General features: G+C 37.3%; 1 protein-coding gene across 1 annotated transcript in view; it reads left to right on the top strand.

The window, feature by feature from the left end:
• GPC5 (glypican 5) overlaps window positions 1-18,891 on the top strand; it is a 1,362,776-nt gene that overhangs the window by 265,487 nt on the left and 1,078,398 nt on the right. The window contains exon 3 of the mRNA XM_057706978.1: window positions 1,398-2,086. Within this exon, the coding sequence (XP_057562961.1) occupies window positions 1,398-2,086 (689 nt within the window). The remainder of the gene's footprint in view (window positions 1-1,397; window positions 2,087-18,891) is intronic.

The following is an 18,891-nucleotide window of genomic DNA, read 5'->3' as shown; positions in this document are numbered from 1 at the left end:
GACCTTTTACAGAAATCTATTTTGTAATTATTAACTCAAACAGTAGTCAACTTAGTTTATTGCCAACAGTTCAGAGAAGCCTTATAAAGAAATAAGAATGTTTAGAAGTACTCTCCTTATTTTTATTTTGAATGGGTGCTCCTAAATATTAAATAAATTCTCAATATTTCTTTCATAAAGTAAACTTGCAAAACCTGTTAGTTACAGCAACTTAAAAGATGAATTTCATATATTCCTGAGTCATTATAAGTTATAACTTAATGGGACTGGAATTTATAAATAAATTTATTTAATTTTTACTTTAAAATTTTTTTAAAAAAATTGTGTGTTTGAACATCCTTTAGAGTTGGCAGAAATCAGATGGAATGCTTGTATTGCCTAGGTTAGCATTCCACATTCACTGTACAGGGAATCATATGGCAGGTATCAATGACATAAATACATCTATAGCACGCACCTTAGAAAACCTGGTGGAAAGCATTTAAGAGTGCCTGTGATATATGGCTATTTATGAAATCTAATGACTAGGATATCCAAGATGGTTGGCTGCTGCCTAAAGCTATCGTTTTGAAATACAAGTTTTACTCGTTGATTACTACAGCCTCCTTTAATTTGTGGATAAATCATTCTCTGTTCTTTCTGTGGCGAAATTGACTTGGAAGCGTTCACTACAGAAGTAAGATAATAAACTATCCCACAGTAAAGTCTTTGAAGATAAGATGATAAGAACAACAGATGACAGTTCAGAAGGTGGTCACACACTTACTTATTTTCATCAGTTAATGCCACTCATGACTTTCCCACTGCTTAACACGGTTTGACAATTTTAAGGATGGTTTAATCATGAAATGTTTTATTTTCTAGGAGGCCTGACGATCCTCAGGTTTCCCTTTGGGAATTTGATCACTCTTTGCAGTAACTAATTTATAATCTGCTGGCTTTCATTCTGAAAAAAAAAAAGAGAGAGAGAGAGAAACCATAAAAATACAGTAGGTGTTGTGTCAAGTATTTAATGTCGTTGTCTTTTATAAATTATGAACTCATGATTGGACATTGTTTTCTCAGTGACATTTTTTTCTGTCATTAGCAGGTTATGAATAACTATGAATACAATCAGTAAGGAATTACTATACATGGAACTTCTTTTTGATTTCTGTACTTTTTGTGTTTGATCCTAGGAAATACTTATCTATAAAACGTGTGTTGTGTGTAATGCCCACCTTCCACCAGCTGTTATCCTTGGGAAGCTAAACTGAGTTTGGTAGACTGAGCATTCCCGTTTAGATCCTTAGGTTAGTTTTGCTGCATTAAGCTCATTTACTGTCTGGAGCAGATGGATGAACAGTTTCAATATGAGTACTAAGCCTTTTCATCCTTTACTTCTGTTTTTGTTACAGAAACCCTTGAAACTCTCATCAGACAAGCAGAAAATTACACCAGTATACTGTTCTGCAACACTTACAGGAACATGGCCTTAGAGGCGGCTGCTTCCGTCCAGGAGTTCTTCACTGATGTAGGGCTCTATTTATTTGGTGCGGATGTTAATCCTGAAGAATTTGTAAACAGATTCTTTGACAGTCTTTTCCCTCTAGTCTACAATCATCTCATTAACCCTGGTGATAGTTCCCTGGAATACTCAGAATGTATCCGGATGGCCCGTCGGGACATTAGTCCATTTGGTAATATTCCCAAAAGAGTACTGGGGCAGATGGGGCGATCGCTGCTGCCCAGCCGCACGTTTCTGCAGGCGCTGAATCTGGGCATTGAAGTCATCAATACCACAGACCATCTGCGCTTCTCCAAAGAGTGCAGCAGAGCCCTCCTGAGGATGCAGTACTGCCCACACTGCCAAGGCCTGACTCTCAGTAAGCCTTGCATGGGGTACTGCCTCAACGTCGTGAGAGGCTGCTTGGCGCACATGGCAGAGCTTAACCCACACTGGCATGTGTACATCCGGTCGTTGGAAGAGCTGTCGGATGCCATGCATGGGACTTATGACATTGAACATGTGCTCCTGAACTTCCACTTGCTCGTTAATGATGCTGTGGTGCAGGCTCACCTTGATGGACAGAAATTATTGGAACAGGTAAGCAGCCAACACAACATTTACTGATATCCTAGAACTCAACGATTAGCTATATATGTAAAGTGTGCTGATTATAAGCACGTCATAATGTACTTTAAATTATGGCAGCTTAACAAGTTAGTACTTTAGGAAGTAGTAGGAGAATGCATGAATTATCATATTCAATTCTAAATATATTTTACATCTTACATCAAAATTTCCCTAGCTAAAATACCAGTTTCTCCTCTAAATAGAAGCCTTCTTATAGGGTTGATTCAGTGAGGTAGAGAGGGCTCAGTTTTAAAATCAGGACTAGCATAGATTTGATTCTGCCATCTGCCAGTATTTCTCAAGTCCCTTAGCTTCTTTGAGCCTGTTTCCTCATTGATAAAAAGAAAATAGTAACATCTAACTTTTGGAGTATTCTTTTTTGGGAAACTAGGCAATCGTGTAGGAATAGTACCTAGTATGGTGCCTGGTACTCCAAAAATGGGCATTTATTATTGGTATTTCATATAATAAATGGTCTTTTAACTATCTTGAAAAACATCAATTATTACTAATAAATTGTAGATTCTTTTCCAAATAAAACAACCGAGATTCTCTTTTTAACTTATGGTGACAGAAGGAGAAACTGACTTTAAATTCCTTGAAAATTGACTCAATATTTATTTCTGCCAACTTCAAAGTGATTTATAAGCTGTTTATCAAGATTTGATAACCAGTTCACACATCAATGAATTTAATAAATTCAAAATAAATAACTGGTGAGCCAGCAAATAATGACTTTCTCACATTCCCAAAACAATCTCTGAGATCTGGTGCTTTCAAGTCTAGTCCTCAGTAAATACACATATCCACTTTAAGAAATTCATAGGGGTACCTGATGTATCATACTTCCATTGCATGAATTTCAACTGGAAAAAGAAATTCTCAGTTTCCTGAGAAAATTATAAATATCTTCTATTTGGTAAACCGTTAAAGAATCTGATTTATAAGAGAGTATTTCAGTTTTATAATTGTTCTAGGGATTAAGACAAAAGTGTAATAAAGCATTAACAGAGGGCCATCAAAGCATGGAGATTAAAAGCAAGACCCTCCTCTCAGACTGGTTTTCCCATCTGTCTGTACCACTTACTAGCTGTGAGTTTGGGAACTTGATTATGTAATCTTTCTTGAGTTTCCTCTTCGGTGAAATGGGACAATAGCAAACAGTACCTACGTCACAGAGGTCTCCTGAGAATAACATGAGCTTAGGTGAGTGTCTCATACATGGTAACTGTTTAAAGCCTACTCATTATTATTATATTATATCTTTTACAAATACTTTATTGATTTCTCTGGTGTTTTAAATGCTTTCAAAGTGAACACCTCTTTCTTACTGTGGTATAGAATTCAAAATATATTTTAAATGGGCATTTAATGTAAGCAGATAATTGTAAAGATTTTCTTTGAAGGAGAAGAAAAAATTGGAATTTTTAGAAAATATTTAGAAGTCTACAATGTGTTTTAATATTAATGGATTTTGGTTGCTAATTATTTGATAAAAATAATTCCCTTGTGAGGAAAGGATTGAATGATTGATTTTTTTGGTAGGAAATGATTAAAGGATTGAATGATTTCTTGGTAGGAAATTATTTATTCATTTTGTAAATAAAAACTTGATATTAAAAAATTATATTTGCTATTAAATTTAGAATATTATTTATTAATATAATTGAATACTTTAACTTATTAAAGAAATGAGAATGCAGGATGTGGGTTAATTCCAGTGTTTCAACCTCTTCTAAATGGAACAGATGTTACCAAGAAACTCAACTGAATGTTGATTCTATGCAGTTTTAGAAATAAAAAGATTTTTTCAGCTTTATTGAGTTATAGTTGACAAAATGAAATTCTTCTTTAAATATTTGGAAGAATTCAGCAGTGAAACCATCTAGTCCTAGGCTTTACTTTGTAGAGATTTTTTTTTAATTACTGATTAAATCTGCTTATTCATTATTGGTGCTGTTCACATTTTCTATTGTTTCCTGTCTTGATCTTGGTAGGATATATGTTTCTAGGAATTTATCCATTTCTTCTAGGTTACCCAATTTTTTGGCCTATAATTGTTCATAGTAGTCTCTTATGATCCTTTGTATTTCTGTAGTGTCAATTGTAATATCTCCTCTTTCATTTATAATTTAATTTACTTGAGTCTTCTCTCATTTTTTTCTTACTCTAGATACAGGTTAGTCATTTTTCTACCTTTTCAAAAACGAGCCCTTAATTTTGTTGATATTTTGTATTTTTTTTTCTGGCCTCTTTTTCATTTATTTCTGCTCTGATCTTTGTTACTTCCTTCCTTCTGGTAATGTTGGGCTTAGTTTGTTCTTCTTTTTCTAGTTCCTTGAGGTATAAAGTTAGGTTGTTTATTTTGATCTTTTTCCTTAATGTAGGTGTTTATCAGTGTAAACTTTCCTGCTTTTGCTGCATCTCATAAGTTTTGGTATGCTGTGTTTCCACAGCTGGGAGTTGAGGGTTCCCTCCAGACTGTATGCTGAGTGTGAAGTTTACAGCAAGAGTGTGTCTCAGTCTGTGCTACCTATTTCCATGCGGATATTTTCTCAATTGCTGGAAGTGAAAGGAGTTGCTCACTTTAGAGTTTCTAAAATGTCTTTGTGTGTACAATAGCTGTACATTCTTTGTATCTGTGGGAAGAAGGAACTTCCTAGGGAAACTAGGAGCCTCCTATGTCACCATCATGGGAATTACTGCCACAAAAAGTTTGTGTTTTTAAGTCTGTACTGGGTTCCAAAGCATAATTTTCAACAATAAAAGTCCTACTCTCTGTTTTTAAATAGAAAATCAGTTTTGCACGTCTTTCCTTTGCAGTATTAGTACAGTTTCAGCTGGTTGCATCCAAATTACTTTAGGATAGCTATGTACTTCAGTTTTAATACCTATCAAAATTGAGTTGAAGGTGAATTGTACACACTAATGCACTCTAATTAAACTATGTTGTTGAGATAACTAATATCTGATCACAGCTTCTCTACACATCTACATTTATCTGAATCTGTAAAATGAAAGCCTAATAAATTAATCATGTGTTTTTAGGTATCTCATTGATATCTTTACATGCAAATTAAAAGGAAAATTAAAGTAATAGTCTGGGTTATTTATGGTAAAGCATTAATTTTGTTTTATTTCTTTAATAGTGTGGTATAATTTTCCTAAAAATCACTCTGTATTCAATTTTACATAATAGGGATTATGGAACAAATAAGGTTAAGGCAACACATTACTCTCTCAAGTCTGTGTCCTTGAAATGGCCCCTAGCATGGGAATGGTGGGTGGTACATACATTCCAGGGATGAGGGGTGGGAAACAGGTAAGGATCCTCTGATCACCTGGGTCCCACTCATGGGTCAGCCAACAGTCATGTCCTCTCAATGACCTCCTCCGACAATGTACAAAAAGCCATTATTAGAAGGCATTATTTCTGAAGCAAAGTTTAGTTTTTTTGGAGCTTTCATTCAATTATATTTTCGTACCTGGCTATCACAGAATAAAGGGTTGTGACCAAAGCTTATAAATCAGCTATCTGTGAACAGAGTTTATGAGTAGGTGGGCAGGACTTCATTGAAACTACCTTCATTGTGTCATTTGATATATCTTGATGATATCTTCATCAAGATATCATTTTTACCTTTGCCTAATTTTTGTTTAACTAATGGTGTGGGCTAACATTGAACTTGTAATCATTATATTGTTCAGATGATCTGGTTCTTATGAGAAATAAGACTGGAGCTTGACAAGAGAAAAGGGAAAGGCATAAGAATTAACTTAGCTGCAATTGAAGGGGGAAGATATAAGCTTCTAGAGTAAAAGGCAGCTCTGACAGAATCCAATGAAAGTGGGCTAACTGAAAATAGAAAAATCTATGAACTAATAGAAAATAAAAGAAAGATTCATTAGATCATGAGAAGGTCATCCGGTCCAACTCATCATTCTGTATAGAGATTACTTTGAAAAGTTTTCACCCACTTAATTCTGGATACTAAGTAGTGACAGGGAGTTTGCTATTACAGAATTGGTAGCAGTAAAGCATGTAGCAATAATTAGTGGGTTTTCCTCTCAATGCTAGGCCCAGTTAGTTCTTTTCAGATGTGGAACAAGACAGAATTTTCTGACTAGAGGTAAGTCAAAGGGTAATCCTCTTGTCCATTGATTTTCTACTCAAACATTACGATATATTGAGATATTTCTCTAATATTTTCAGCCTCTGCTGGTAAGAGTTTTCTTTACATGCCTGATTAGATCTGAATCCCTCATCTTTTGGAGACTTGCTCCCTGCACATGTGGATTATGGGAGGGGAGGGGTGGTCCACTTTGGCCCTTTGATAATCTCTCTTGAAATGATTGGCAATAGTGAGGGCCAGTCAAGACCAGGTACCTCATATGAATTAAGTCTACTTTTTTTAGGAACACATTAGATAACTAGCTTGCATAATTAAGGATGGATATTTCATAAGACTTTGGAAATGTTGCATGGTTAACTTGTGATTTTGCCTTTCTGAGAAAGATAGTGTTATGAATTACTTGAGAATACGCACTGATAATCATGATTCTTTATTTCTACTTAATTTCCTGAGAAAGAAGAAAGGTCTTATGAAGGCCTGAAATCCTATAAAGAGAAATCTGGACAAAGATCTCTGGAAATAGTGGTCCATCAGGTTTGTGGCCAGCTCTAGTTGTTGGAGAGTTCACCCTTGTGGTGAATGAATGTTTGCATCTTCAGTTGCCATGCCTGGTACTCTAGAATGGAATGCTTTGAAGATAGGGACTCAACCTTGGATATCTTACACATCAGCTCTGTGAAGGCTATTATTATGCCTCCTTGCACGATAGCTTTTTCTTTCTCTTCAATTCTTCTTTACGTGCTTTCTTGTTAAAATCACAATTTTAAGCACACAGCTCTGTCTTTCTCTTTCTCTCATCCTGACTTAGGATGGAGTCGGCCAGACTGGAGGGAGCCTGAGGGTTGACAAGTGGTAGATGCCAGGATGGGGCTTTTCATTCTTTCACCATCAAAGCCAGATGCTTCTCCTTCCTCAGGGATCTGGAATCTGAAGGATTCCTGGTTGTAGTCTCAGGCCCCCATCAAATGTACTTTTTAGGAAATCAAGAATGGAGGATAGTTTTCAGAACCTTTAAGTTTATTCCTCAATTTTTGCATCATGTGTGCATTTGTTATGTTGTTGAAGTTTCTCTGAACTAACAGAACTCTAACTCCCATAATATGAGCTCGTGTCTTCTGGGAATAAGAAGATTTTAATAATACCTAGCGATTTTTTTAAGTTTTTCTGAAATTTTTGCTTGAATTTTATGTGTGTAGCTGTTCACATGCATCACTGGTGTTTTCAGCTGTTTTGGAATAGTTCTCCTCTACCTTAAATGGAAGAAAATCTCTCTAAATTGGATACTGCATAAAAAGTTGGTTTCCTTCCTTGATGAAGTTGAGCAAGGATGTGATATTTCTGTTGGAGTTTTTGCCTCTCCCTTTTTTATTTTATTTTTATTTTATTTAATTTATTTATTAAAAATTTTTTTTTTCACATTTTAAAGCTCTTTATTGGAACATGATTTCTTTACATTGTTCTGCCAGTTTTTATTGTACAGCAAAGTGAATCAGCTGTATTTATACATATATCCCCACATCCCCTCCCTCTTGCTACTCTCTCCCACCCTATCCCATCCCTCTAAGTCATTGCCCATCATCAAGTTTATCTCCCTGGTTTATGCAGCAGTTTTCTACTAGCTATCTGTTTTACATTTGGTAGTGTATATATGTCAATACTATTCTCTCGTTTCATCCCAGCTTCCCCTTTGCCCTCCACCCTGTGTCCTCAAGTCCATTCTCTACATCTGCATCTTTATTCTTGCCCTGCCACTGGGTTCATCAGTACCATTTTTTTTTAGATTCTTTATATATGAGTTAGCATACAGTATTTGTTTTTCTATTTCTGGCTTACTTCATTCTGTATGACAGACTCTAGGTCTATCCACCTCACTACAAATAACTCATTTTCATTCCCTTTTATGGCTGATTATTATTCTGTTGTGTATATGTGCCACATCTTCTTTATCCATTCATCTATTGATGGACATTTAGGTTGCTTCCATGTCCTGGCTATTGTAAATAGTGCTGCAATGAACATTGTGGTACATATTTCTTTTTGGATTATGGTTTTCTCAGGGTATATGCCCAGGAGTGGGATTGCTGGGTCATATGGTAGTTATATGGATTAAAGACATAAATCTGAGGCCAGACACTATAAAACTCTTAGAGGAAAACATAGGCAGAACACTCTATGACATACATCAAAGCAAGATCCTTTTTGACCCACCTCCTAGAATCATGGAAATAAAATAAAAAATAAACAAATGGGACCTAATGAAACTTAAAAGCTTTTGCACAGCAAAAGAAACCATAAACAAGACAAGAAGACAGAATGGGAGAAAATATTTGCCAACGAAGCAACAGACAAAGGATTAACTTCCAAAATATACAAGCAGCTCATGCATCTTAATACCAAAAAAGCAAATAACCCAATCCAAAAATGTGCAGAACACCTAAATATACATTTCTCCAAAGAGGACATGCAGATGGCTAACAAACACGTGAAAAGATGTTCAACATCAGTAATCATTAGAAAAATGCAAGTCAAAGCCACAATGAGGTATCACCTCACTCCAGTCAGAACAGCCATCATCAAAACATCTAGAAACAATAAATGCTGGAGAAGGTACAGAGAAAAGGGAACTCTCCTGCACTGTTGGTGGGAATGTAAGTTGGTACAGCCACTATGGAAAACAGTATGCAGGTTCGTTAAAAAACTAAAAATAGAACTGCCTCTCCCTTTTTACCTGAGTATTTTCTGAATGCAACAAAGCTTTCTTGGTTGGAGATTTTTAATGCATTGATTTTTAATACAGATAATTTTTAAAATGCATTGATAATTTTAGCTTCTGCAGGTAACTTTGTATATGAGGATGAGTCAAAAATTATCTGCACTCTGGATGTAAAATTTATTTTAATTAACTTTTAGAAAAGACAAATACATCATTTTTTGACATAATCTCCTTGCTTTTCAATACACTTTGTCCATCTGTCAACAAGCTTTTATATTCCCTCATTAAAAAGTGTTTTAGGCTGAGCTGTGAGCCACAAATGCACCACTGTCTTCACTTCTTCATCAGAAGTGAATCTTGGTCCTTGTAGGCTGCTTTCAAGGGACAAAACAGCTGAAAGTCCGATGGAGCAAGATCAGGACTATAGGGAGGATGCTTTTATATCTCAAAATGAAGTGTTTGCAGAGTGTCAGCAGTGTGGGCAGAAGTGTGTGGATGTGCATTGACAAGCAAGATCACAACGCCCTCGGATAGCAGTCCTCTGCGATTGATCCAAAGTTTATGCTTCAGCTCTTCAATAAGCATCTCACTGTAACGAGCACTGTTGATTGTTGAACCTTTTTCCTGATAATGTTCCAATACTGCCCCTTGAGAATCCCAGAAAACTGTAAGCATCAATTTTCCAGCTGATGGTTGATTTTTGAACTTTTTCTTGGTTGGCGATTGAGGATGTTTCCATTCCATACTCTGCCGTTTACTCTCAGGCTCGTAGTGATGAATCCATGTCTCGTCACCAGTAGTGATTCTCTTTAAGAAACTTTCACCTTTTTTAGAGTATTGGTCCAAATTTTGTTTGCAGATATCCAAATGGTTCTGCTTATGCTCTTTCGTGAGTTGTTTCGGTACCCATCTCGCACAAACTTTTCGAAATCTAAATCTGTCGTGGATTACTTCATTTTGAGGTGTTAAAGCATCCTCCCTATAGTCCTGATCTTCCTCTATTGGACTTTTACCTGTTTAGTCCCCTGAAAGCAGCCTTACAAGGATAAAGATTCACTTCTGATGAAGACATGAAGACAGTGCGTTTGTGACTTGCAGCTCAGTCTAAAACATTTTTTAATGAGGGAATACAGAAGCTTATTGACAGATGGACAAAGCATATTGAAAAGCAAGGAGATTATGTCGAAAAATGATGTATTTGTCTTTTCTAAAAGTTAATTAAAAAATTTTACAGCCAGAGTGCTGATAGTTTTTGAGTCACCCTCGTACATTTGCTGCCTTTTTTTTTCTTTGTTTGTAAACTGGTATTAACTCAGTACCGTAAATCAGCAATCTTTCAGCTTTACCAATTAAGAGGTCTCCATTTTCTGATGCCTTTGACATATGCAGTTCCACATTTCCACAATTCATGTTGTCTTTCCCCAATAACAGCAGCCCAATCACTCATCTCTAGCCCGTGCTCACTTAGAGGCTTGATCAGACTCTCTTAATTATTAAGAACTCACTCCAAAGGCAGAGTTTTATGAGAGCTTTTTCCCCCTCTGAATTAATTTTACGCATTCATCCCTTCCATTTTTGAGATTCTTATGAAAGCAGCTTTATTCTTCTCTGAATGTTGAAATTTACCACCAAAGACTCTGTTATTGCTCTCTGAAGCTGTTATCCATTCTTCTGATGGATTTTGAAGGCTGCTTTGGTTATAACCTTGCTAGATTTGCTTTGATACATTTCCTTAAAAATTTAATCTTGCTTATAATGTCAGCCATCAGCTGAACTTGTAAGCATTTAGATTTTTCTCCTTTCTGTGCTTTATGTAAGGATTTGGTTTAAGTGTGAGTGAAGAGATGTAGCTTCTCAGCTCTTCAGTCACGGTCTTCACGTTTCCCATGTCTTATAATAAGCTTTTACGTGTGGCTTCCAGTCTGGTTGATTTAAGGTCTTCAGACTCTTTTCAAAGTAGCTAAATTTCTCAATAATTTGATATTTTTCCTCTAAAAGGACAGACACTCCAGTGGGTAGTTTTCTTGTCTCCTTGAACAGAAATACAAACTTTTAAGCACAAAACTCCTGCTCTGACTATAAAAGCCATCTTTGTTCATGGCATTTCTTGGGGATCTGGGCCTGTGCTAAGCTCCCTTGGCAGCACTCTTGCCTCTGGGCATGGAGTCTCCAGGATCAGCATGACCCAGAGCATAACGGCCATCGGGGGCTCCCCATGACCCCCAAGGCCACTAATGACTCATCTCAGATTGCCACATTTCTATGGTCACAAGAGATCATGCAGCCCTGCACTGAGAATTCGGCCCAGAACCTCCACGGTGCCTAGGAACCAGAGCAGTCCTCACTGGAGGTGGTAGAAGTGACAAGAAAAACAACGCCTCCCAAGATGTGCCCCCCACATCTAGACCCACAATGGCAGTGGTCATATCACATGACGCTGGGGTACAGATGCGGCTCCGCAGGTCTGAGGGAATGGCCAGCAGCTCCAGCCATGCTAGGCGTTTCCTGGCTGCCCCAAGAACTAAGCAGGGAAATGTCTTTCTGTGTCTGTAGTTGTTCCTGTTTGGGAAGCTCCATGGTGAAGGACTGCAGGCCCCCAACAGAGACCACTGACCCTCTTCTTCTTCAATAACCTTTTTGTTTTGTGGCTTTGGAGACCTAACCCAGCCCACGATGATGAAGACTCTGACTGTCCGTGTCCCCTTGGGTTGTGTCTGGCTGGCCTTGAATGTGTCAGGGGCAAGTGTGTAAGCAGCTTTATGATGGGCCCTGGGTAGAGTTTTGACTCACTTCTTTGTTTTCACATTTAACCACTAGGGAAGAAATCATAGGGATTTTCAAAGTCTTCACATTTGAAGAATGTGCAGTCTGAGTGACCTTTTGCCTCTGTTATACTTTTCTTCTGTATTTGAGCCCACAGGGCCTGCATGGACCAGAGGGGCTGATGTCTAACTCTTCAGCAGCATGAACAGGTAGACTCTCCTGTCTTTTAAAACTGAGGCTTGCTCGCTCCTTATTCCATTTTCAGCCATCTTCATGTTCATTTGGAGACTAGAAAAAGTATATGGGGCACTCTTTGTGGCAAAATAACCAAGGAAAATATAAATAGTGATAAAAATAGGAAGCCAGGAAGCGTGCATGGTAGGGTATGAGAGGGTCAGTGTTAGGCTACGTACTAAACTCCTCGGTGGCCGTGAGCTGTATTTGTCTGTACAATATGGATAGTCTTCTTTGAAGAAGATCCCGCTTCATTCCATCAACTGTAGTAGGTGTTTACTGCTGGATATCACAGTTGGGCGAGGAGCTGTGCATTTCAAGGTGACCTCTAGGTGTTGATCTAGGGTTAGGAAACCTTTATCCTCTAATTAGATAGCGAAGAGTTCTAAAAATAATCCATCATACCGTGAAATGATAGGTAGTTATAACTCTCCTCAATAAAGTAGTAAGTATGGAGAAAAATCATCCAAAAAAGTGAAAAGAAGGCAAACGTTACTCAACGTTGTTTCTAGGATTTCATAGGGCCACTCATCATCTCTAGGTATATGTAATTTTTTCTTTTTTACTTAGTCTTTTGCTTAATATATGGATCATACTATGCTCTGTAAAGTTAGATGTTAATTAACAGAAGATTGATACATTGCAAATAATTTTTTCCTGTTATATCATAAGTTATTTTTGTCTGAGAAAACAAACTGGAGAGTTATTGTTTTATTTACCTGAAACATACTAATTGTTTTCTACATCTAATTTTAAGATAATATTCCAGGATTCCTTCTTTGACTGACTGTAACACTGGTGCATACTTTCAAGCAGCTTTACTGTGATATTATTCCCTCATTAAGGAATTGAAATATTTTACAAATGCTCATCATACATTAGAGTCACATTTTTTATCTTTTTGAAAATTATACTTTGACCTAACGCATTGAGAAAAAAAGGTTCTAGAAAAGTTATTATAATATATGGAATTTTTTGGAAGTGACAGAAAATCAAATTCATTTAAACATTCCTGGGGGGAGGGTGGGTAATTATTAAATCACATGGCTCTAAGTCAAATGGTACCGATAACCGAAGAGCTGACTTGATCTATTTCCCCATAAATGTTATCGGCATGCTTCTCTGCTTCTCAGCGAAGCTTTGGTCTGTCTTGATTTGTTTCTCAGGCAGACTGCTCCTGAGTGCTAACAAGGTAAGCTGTAGAGTCTTTACACTCATCCTTGTATAGTTTCGCAAGAAAAAAACAGAGCTTATTTCCCATGGATCAAAATCTCTTATATACTTTCTCATTGCTTTGATTTTGAGCCCATTCATCTCTCTGAACTACCTGCTGATACTCTGCCTGGAAACCCTCAGGTCATTTTCCCATCCTGGAGCCATGTGTGGGGTCAGCTGACTTAGACAGGTCAACAGAGAGTTGGAGTGGGTGTTCCCAGAGGATGAATAGAGGACAGACATGAAAATAGAAAACAAAAAAGAAAAATCAAACAAATAAGAAATGAAGTATATGTTATCATGATAAAGGATGTACTTTATACTGAATATCTTTTAAGAATGTGCCACGTAGCATCAACGGGGGCTTCCTTGGTGGTGCAGTGGTTAAGAATCTGCCTGCCAAGGCAGGGGACATGGGTTCGATCCCTTGTCCAGGAAGATCCCACATGCTGCAGAGCAACTAAGCCCATGTGCCACAACTAGTGAAGCCCACGCACCTAGAGCCTATGCTCAGCAACAAGAGACGCCACTGCAATGAGAAGCCTGTGTACTGCAATGAGCCTTGCTCTCCACAACTAGAGAAAGCCCACACAGCAGCAACAAAGACCCAACACAGCCAATTAATTAATTAATTAATTAATTAAAATAATAGCATCAACATACATGTAACCATGAAGCAAGATGTAAACATAGTAGAAATATACATTCAAATTTAAGCTTAAGCATAATGGAAACAGAAAACTAAAAAGTGTTAGAACTATTATATAATTCCAAGAGCATAATGGAATTTCTGGAAGCATTTGTTTTAAAATCAGGAATAAGACATTCCTGTCATGTATTACACGCTCCAAGTTAATGTTTACGTGGAGGCACTAGTTAATGTAGTTGACAACACATCAATAAAAAGTAACAATAAAAATGGGCAAAGAGTTTAAAGAGACATTCTCCAAAGAAGGTATACAAGTGGCTAATAAACAGAAAAACACGTTGTACATCATCAGTCACTAAGGACATGCAAATCAAAATCACAAGGAGACAGTGACACTTCACACCCCCTAGGATGGCTGTAATGTAAATGGTAGATAATAACAAGTGTTGTTAAGGCTGTGGAGAAATTTGGACACTCACACGTTGCTGGAGGGATTGTAAAATGGTGCAGCCACTTTGGAAACCAGTTTGGCAGTTCCTCATAAGGCTAAACATAGAGTTATCATATGACCCAGCAATTCCACGTCAAAGTATATATCCAAGAGAATTGAATACATATATTCACAAAAAACTTATGTAAGGATATTCGTGGCAGCTTTATTCATAAGAGCCAGAAGGTGGGAATGACCTAAATGTTCATCAATTGATAAGTGAATAAATAACATGTTTTGCAGCTGTACAATGGTATGTTATTTGGCAGTAAAGAAGAATGAAGTACTGATACGTGCTAGAATATGACATGCTGCAATGATTGGATCTTGGAAATATGCTCCGTGAAATAAGTTAGTCAGAAAAGACTGCGTGCGATTCTAATTATGTGAAATATTTAGAATAGCAAATTCACTGAGATAGAAAGTAGACTAGTCACTACCAGGGGTTGGGGTGGGGATGAGAGAATAGGGAATTACTGCTAATGCGTATAGGACTTTTTGTGGGGGAGAGTGATAAAAATACTGTAAAATTACATAGTGGTGATGGTTGCATATCTGTTAATATAGTAAAATTCACTGAGGCTTGCACATTTCAAAAGAGTGCACTTTATGGTACATGAATTATATAACAATAAAGCTGTTGTAAAAAGTTTTAATGTATAATTTTGAAAATTGACTCACAAATTGAAAACCAGTATATTCCAGTGGATAATTTCCATTTATACGTTTATTTTTTTTATTGGCCTATGTATCTTGAGGCGTTGTGAACTCAGAGGAACAATGTGTCTTTTCATTTGTCATCCAAATGACACACTGAAATTTTTTTAAACATTTTATCATTAATGCTTCAAGGTCCTTCAGAGAAAAAAATGTCTGCCCTTATAGTAAAGGTGTTTTCCCTGTAGACGGTAAACTTTTAGACCTTGAAGAGCTGTTTCTCTCATTCAACAAAATTTGGGGTTGGATAAAAATGGTGGATAATCTTGTTCATTTATCTAAACATGTAACACATGTATGTTTAGTGCTTTCAGTGTACCAGGCACTGCCAGACACTGAGTTTATACCAACTGGGCCTGCAGCTGTCCTGTTTGAACTTACAATGAACCAATTCATTTTTCTATAACTATGTTAGCATCTCAAGTCTATTCTCCAGGCAGAAGTCAGGATAATCTTTCCATAAGATAAACTATATTATATGTAAAAATCTTTCAGCGGCTTCCTTTTAACCTTAAAATGAATCTAAAAGCCTTTATATTGACCTTTAATGCTTGCATATCTGGCCTTTACCACCACTTTACCCTCATCTCGAACCACTCTTTTTTTAAAATTTTTATTTTATATTGGAGTATGGTTGATTAACAGTGCTGTGTTAGTGTCAGGTGTACAGCAAAGTGATTCCGTTACACATATACATGTATCTGTTCTTTCTCAAATTCTTTTCCCATTTAGGTTATTACAGAGTACTGAGCAGAGTTGCCTGTGCTATATACCATAGGTCCTTGTTGGTTATCCATTTTAAATATAGCAGCGTGCGCATGTCAGTCCCCCAAAATCCTCCTTCACTGTAGCCATGCTGGAGTTCTGGAGACTCCTCTAGCTTTCAGTCCTCTCCTTGACTCCTGTCAGTTACATGTCTCTGGAGGCAGGCTTTTTCCCAGCCATGCCTCCCGAAACCTTTATCTGCCCGATGCAGATAAAGGGCTGCTGCCCATTTTGGTCGCATCTTAGATACTACTAACCCTGGGAAGTATCTAAGAATACTGTAGAAAAGGTTAGGTAACTCTGTATTATGTTCTAGTAACACCAGAATTTTCCTTTACAACATTTTGCATGCATGCAATTATTTAATTACTCACTGATGTTTTATATTGAATTGTATGTGCCCAGAGGGCAGAGACCAGCTGTTGTGTTCATCACAGTATCTCTAGAGTCTAAGTCTTGATGGACACATGCGTTCTTTGATGAATACCTGTTGATCAGTGGTAAATCTGGCCTTTCTGCTGCATTTGTCTGGACTGTTGGAATTGTCTCCAAATTGATCTCTCTGCTCCACCTTTGCTTTCTTTTTGTCTGTATAAAGAAATCCAGACTCCTTAGCATGGTGTGCAGTGTCCTCTGGGTCATGATACCACCCTTCCTCCTTCATCAGTTTCATCCCATTTCTCCTGACCTTGCCTCCTTGCATTCATGTTCCAGGTTAAAGTACATCATCCTTTCCCCTCAGCCCCAGGTGGACTGGATTATTCCGCTACTCTGACCACCTCACCAACAAAACTGCAAGCTCCTCTAGAGAATTTACTGGGTCTTTTTCATCTCTTTATCCTCAGTGCCTACTAAAGTGTCTGGCAATATTTGTTGACCTGAAATGACCTCCAGACTCCACAGTGGAAACTTTTTGATTAATGCACTAATTAGTTTCAATTTCAAGCATTTATAATTTTTCAATGAATCTTCAATTACCAGCATTTCATATCTCCCATGAGAGCACAGCAAGACAATTGTGATAATCTATGATTCTTTAAAGAATGCACAAAACGCTTCCATTAAACTTTTATGTAGATAAATACTCTGGCATTATTAATGTTACATCCTATTTATCTTAAGCCCAGTCAAAAATCCCATTTATCAAATTAAGTTATTGGAAATAAGGGCAAGGCAAAAATAATAAACATTAAGAACAAATCTTGATAGACATGCATATAATTTACTCTCCGTAGTTCGGTGAGTAATCCTACACCATGCCCCCCACCTTGTAGTTCTTAGTCCAGGAAGGCAAACCTCAGGCATTTGGGCTTCTCCACTTCACATATTCATTTGGTACTAGGACAACCAGCGCTGCTCAGGGAGCTGGAGCAGGACTGAGGCAGACTGTCAACCTGGATGCCCTTTAGACCTATTTCTGGTTTACAGAATCCCTCATGGTTCATATAAGGGGAAGTTTTAAAAACTGCTTTCTGCCTTTCACTAGTGTTCTTTTAGATGTTAGCCGTAGACATTGTTTCAAAAAGCGTTGTATGATCTTAACTGTGGGGGAGAACTATGTAAAATATTTAATCTCCTAAAAATCATTGCAGGTTATCACCATGCATATGAGTGCATCGAAGGCACTAATAAATCCTACTATTTAAGAATAGCCATTAACTAGATTAAGGAGAGCATTTCCAATGTATATTTAACCAAGATGCCATATTTGCCTGGACAAATACGGAGTTTTTGGCTAAAAACACTTTGGAAAGTGCTGCTCAGAAGCAAGTTCAGTGATTTATTTGGAGCTTTGGCCACAAATAAATTACTTTGTGGGGAAATTGAAGGTAACGTAGCCTAATATCTGGCCAGATAGTTTCAAGTTTAGACTAGACTGTTGGCAGCTGTGACCCTCACATCACGGAAGGGTCAATCACTCTAAATTTCACCATGGGCTCTGGCAACACAGTCCAGAAAATGAATTCCTTTGAAAACGCTCTATGAATTTGATGGAGCTGTATTTTTTCCAGGTGTAGCAAGGTGAAAATAGAAGACTAAACATTCTCTTGACCTTCTAAAAGTGGTCTATGTCCGTGGAGAGATGAGAGTGAACATATCTGAGTTAAATATCTTTGCCTGTATGTTATTCTTCTAGCTTTACACTAACCATTTTTTTATTTAATCCCTTATCTCTATAAACTGAGAGTTACAATATTCACAAGGACCATTAGGATGAATTCTCTAGTTCAGAGCATACACCAAAAGCAGTGTGATACTTCCAGTTTAAAAAGATATATTATTGGAACAGCTTGGTGTTCCCCCACTAACTTGGATGAAGATATGCATGCTTTATATATATATTAAAAATTCATAACAGACCAATACAATGTATTTTCATTACTTGTTTATCAACAGTTGATATAATCTATGCAATTAAAATGCACATCACAATGATCAATATCCTCAGTAGGGGGTCCCTTTTTCCACACTGGGATATACAGAAGTCCCACTGCTGAGTCCCAGCCCAACAGATAATGCGTAGAATCCTTCTGCCCCACTATTTGGCTGCCTCTGACTCTGCTATTGTTTTTTCCTCAGCCTGACCACCTGCTGACTAGCCTTAGAATAAAGGGATATCAGCTGTCTCCTCATAGGTTTCATCTAGAACAAGTCTTACCCTGTTCAGAAACAAAGGACACTTCTGCCTTGAGTAACAAATATTAAGATTAGTGAAAAAATGAAACCAAATTAATATTACAAGATGGAGAAATGGAAATAAAAATAAAACACATGCATTCATTTTAACCTACAAGCAAGAGAGATTTTTAAAATAAAACAAAATTTTATGTGTATGAAAAATTTGAACTAAGTAAGAGAGCAGCACCCCCTCCCGCCCCACTTTAAAATACTCCCTTTAATGTCTGTCAGACTTGTCCAGGTGATGATAGTACCTGTGTCTTCTTTTCAAGTGTTTTACCTCTTCACCGCTTGCCACAGTTCCCAGTAGAAAGAGAAGTGTAGTTAACAGTGATGTCTCTTCTCCCTTTCTTTAATGTCACATTCTCCACCACTGATGATTTCAGGTTTCTGGCCCATAAAAAAGGTGCTTTATTC

The sequence above is a fragment of the Hippopotamus amphibius genome, chromosome 14 (assembly GCF_030028045.1).
Source record: "Hippopotamus amphibius kiboko isolate mHipAmp2 chromosome 14, mHipAmp2.hap2, whole genome shotgun sequence".
Lineage (NCBI taxonomy): Eukaryota > Metazoa > Chordata > Mammalia > Artiodactyla > Hippopotamidae > Hippopotamus > Hippopotamus amphibius.
This window is presented reverse-complemented; position numbering and strand designations above follow the sequence as displayed.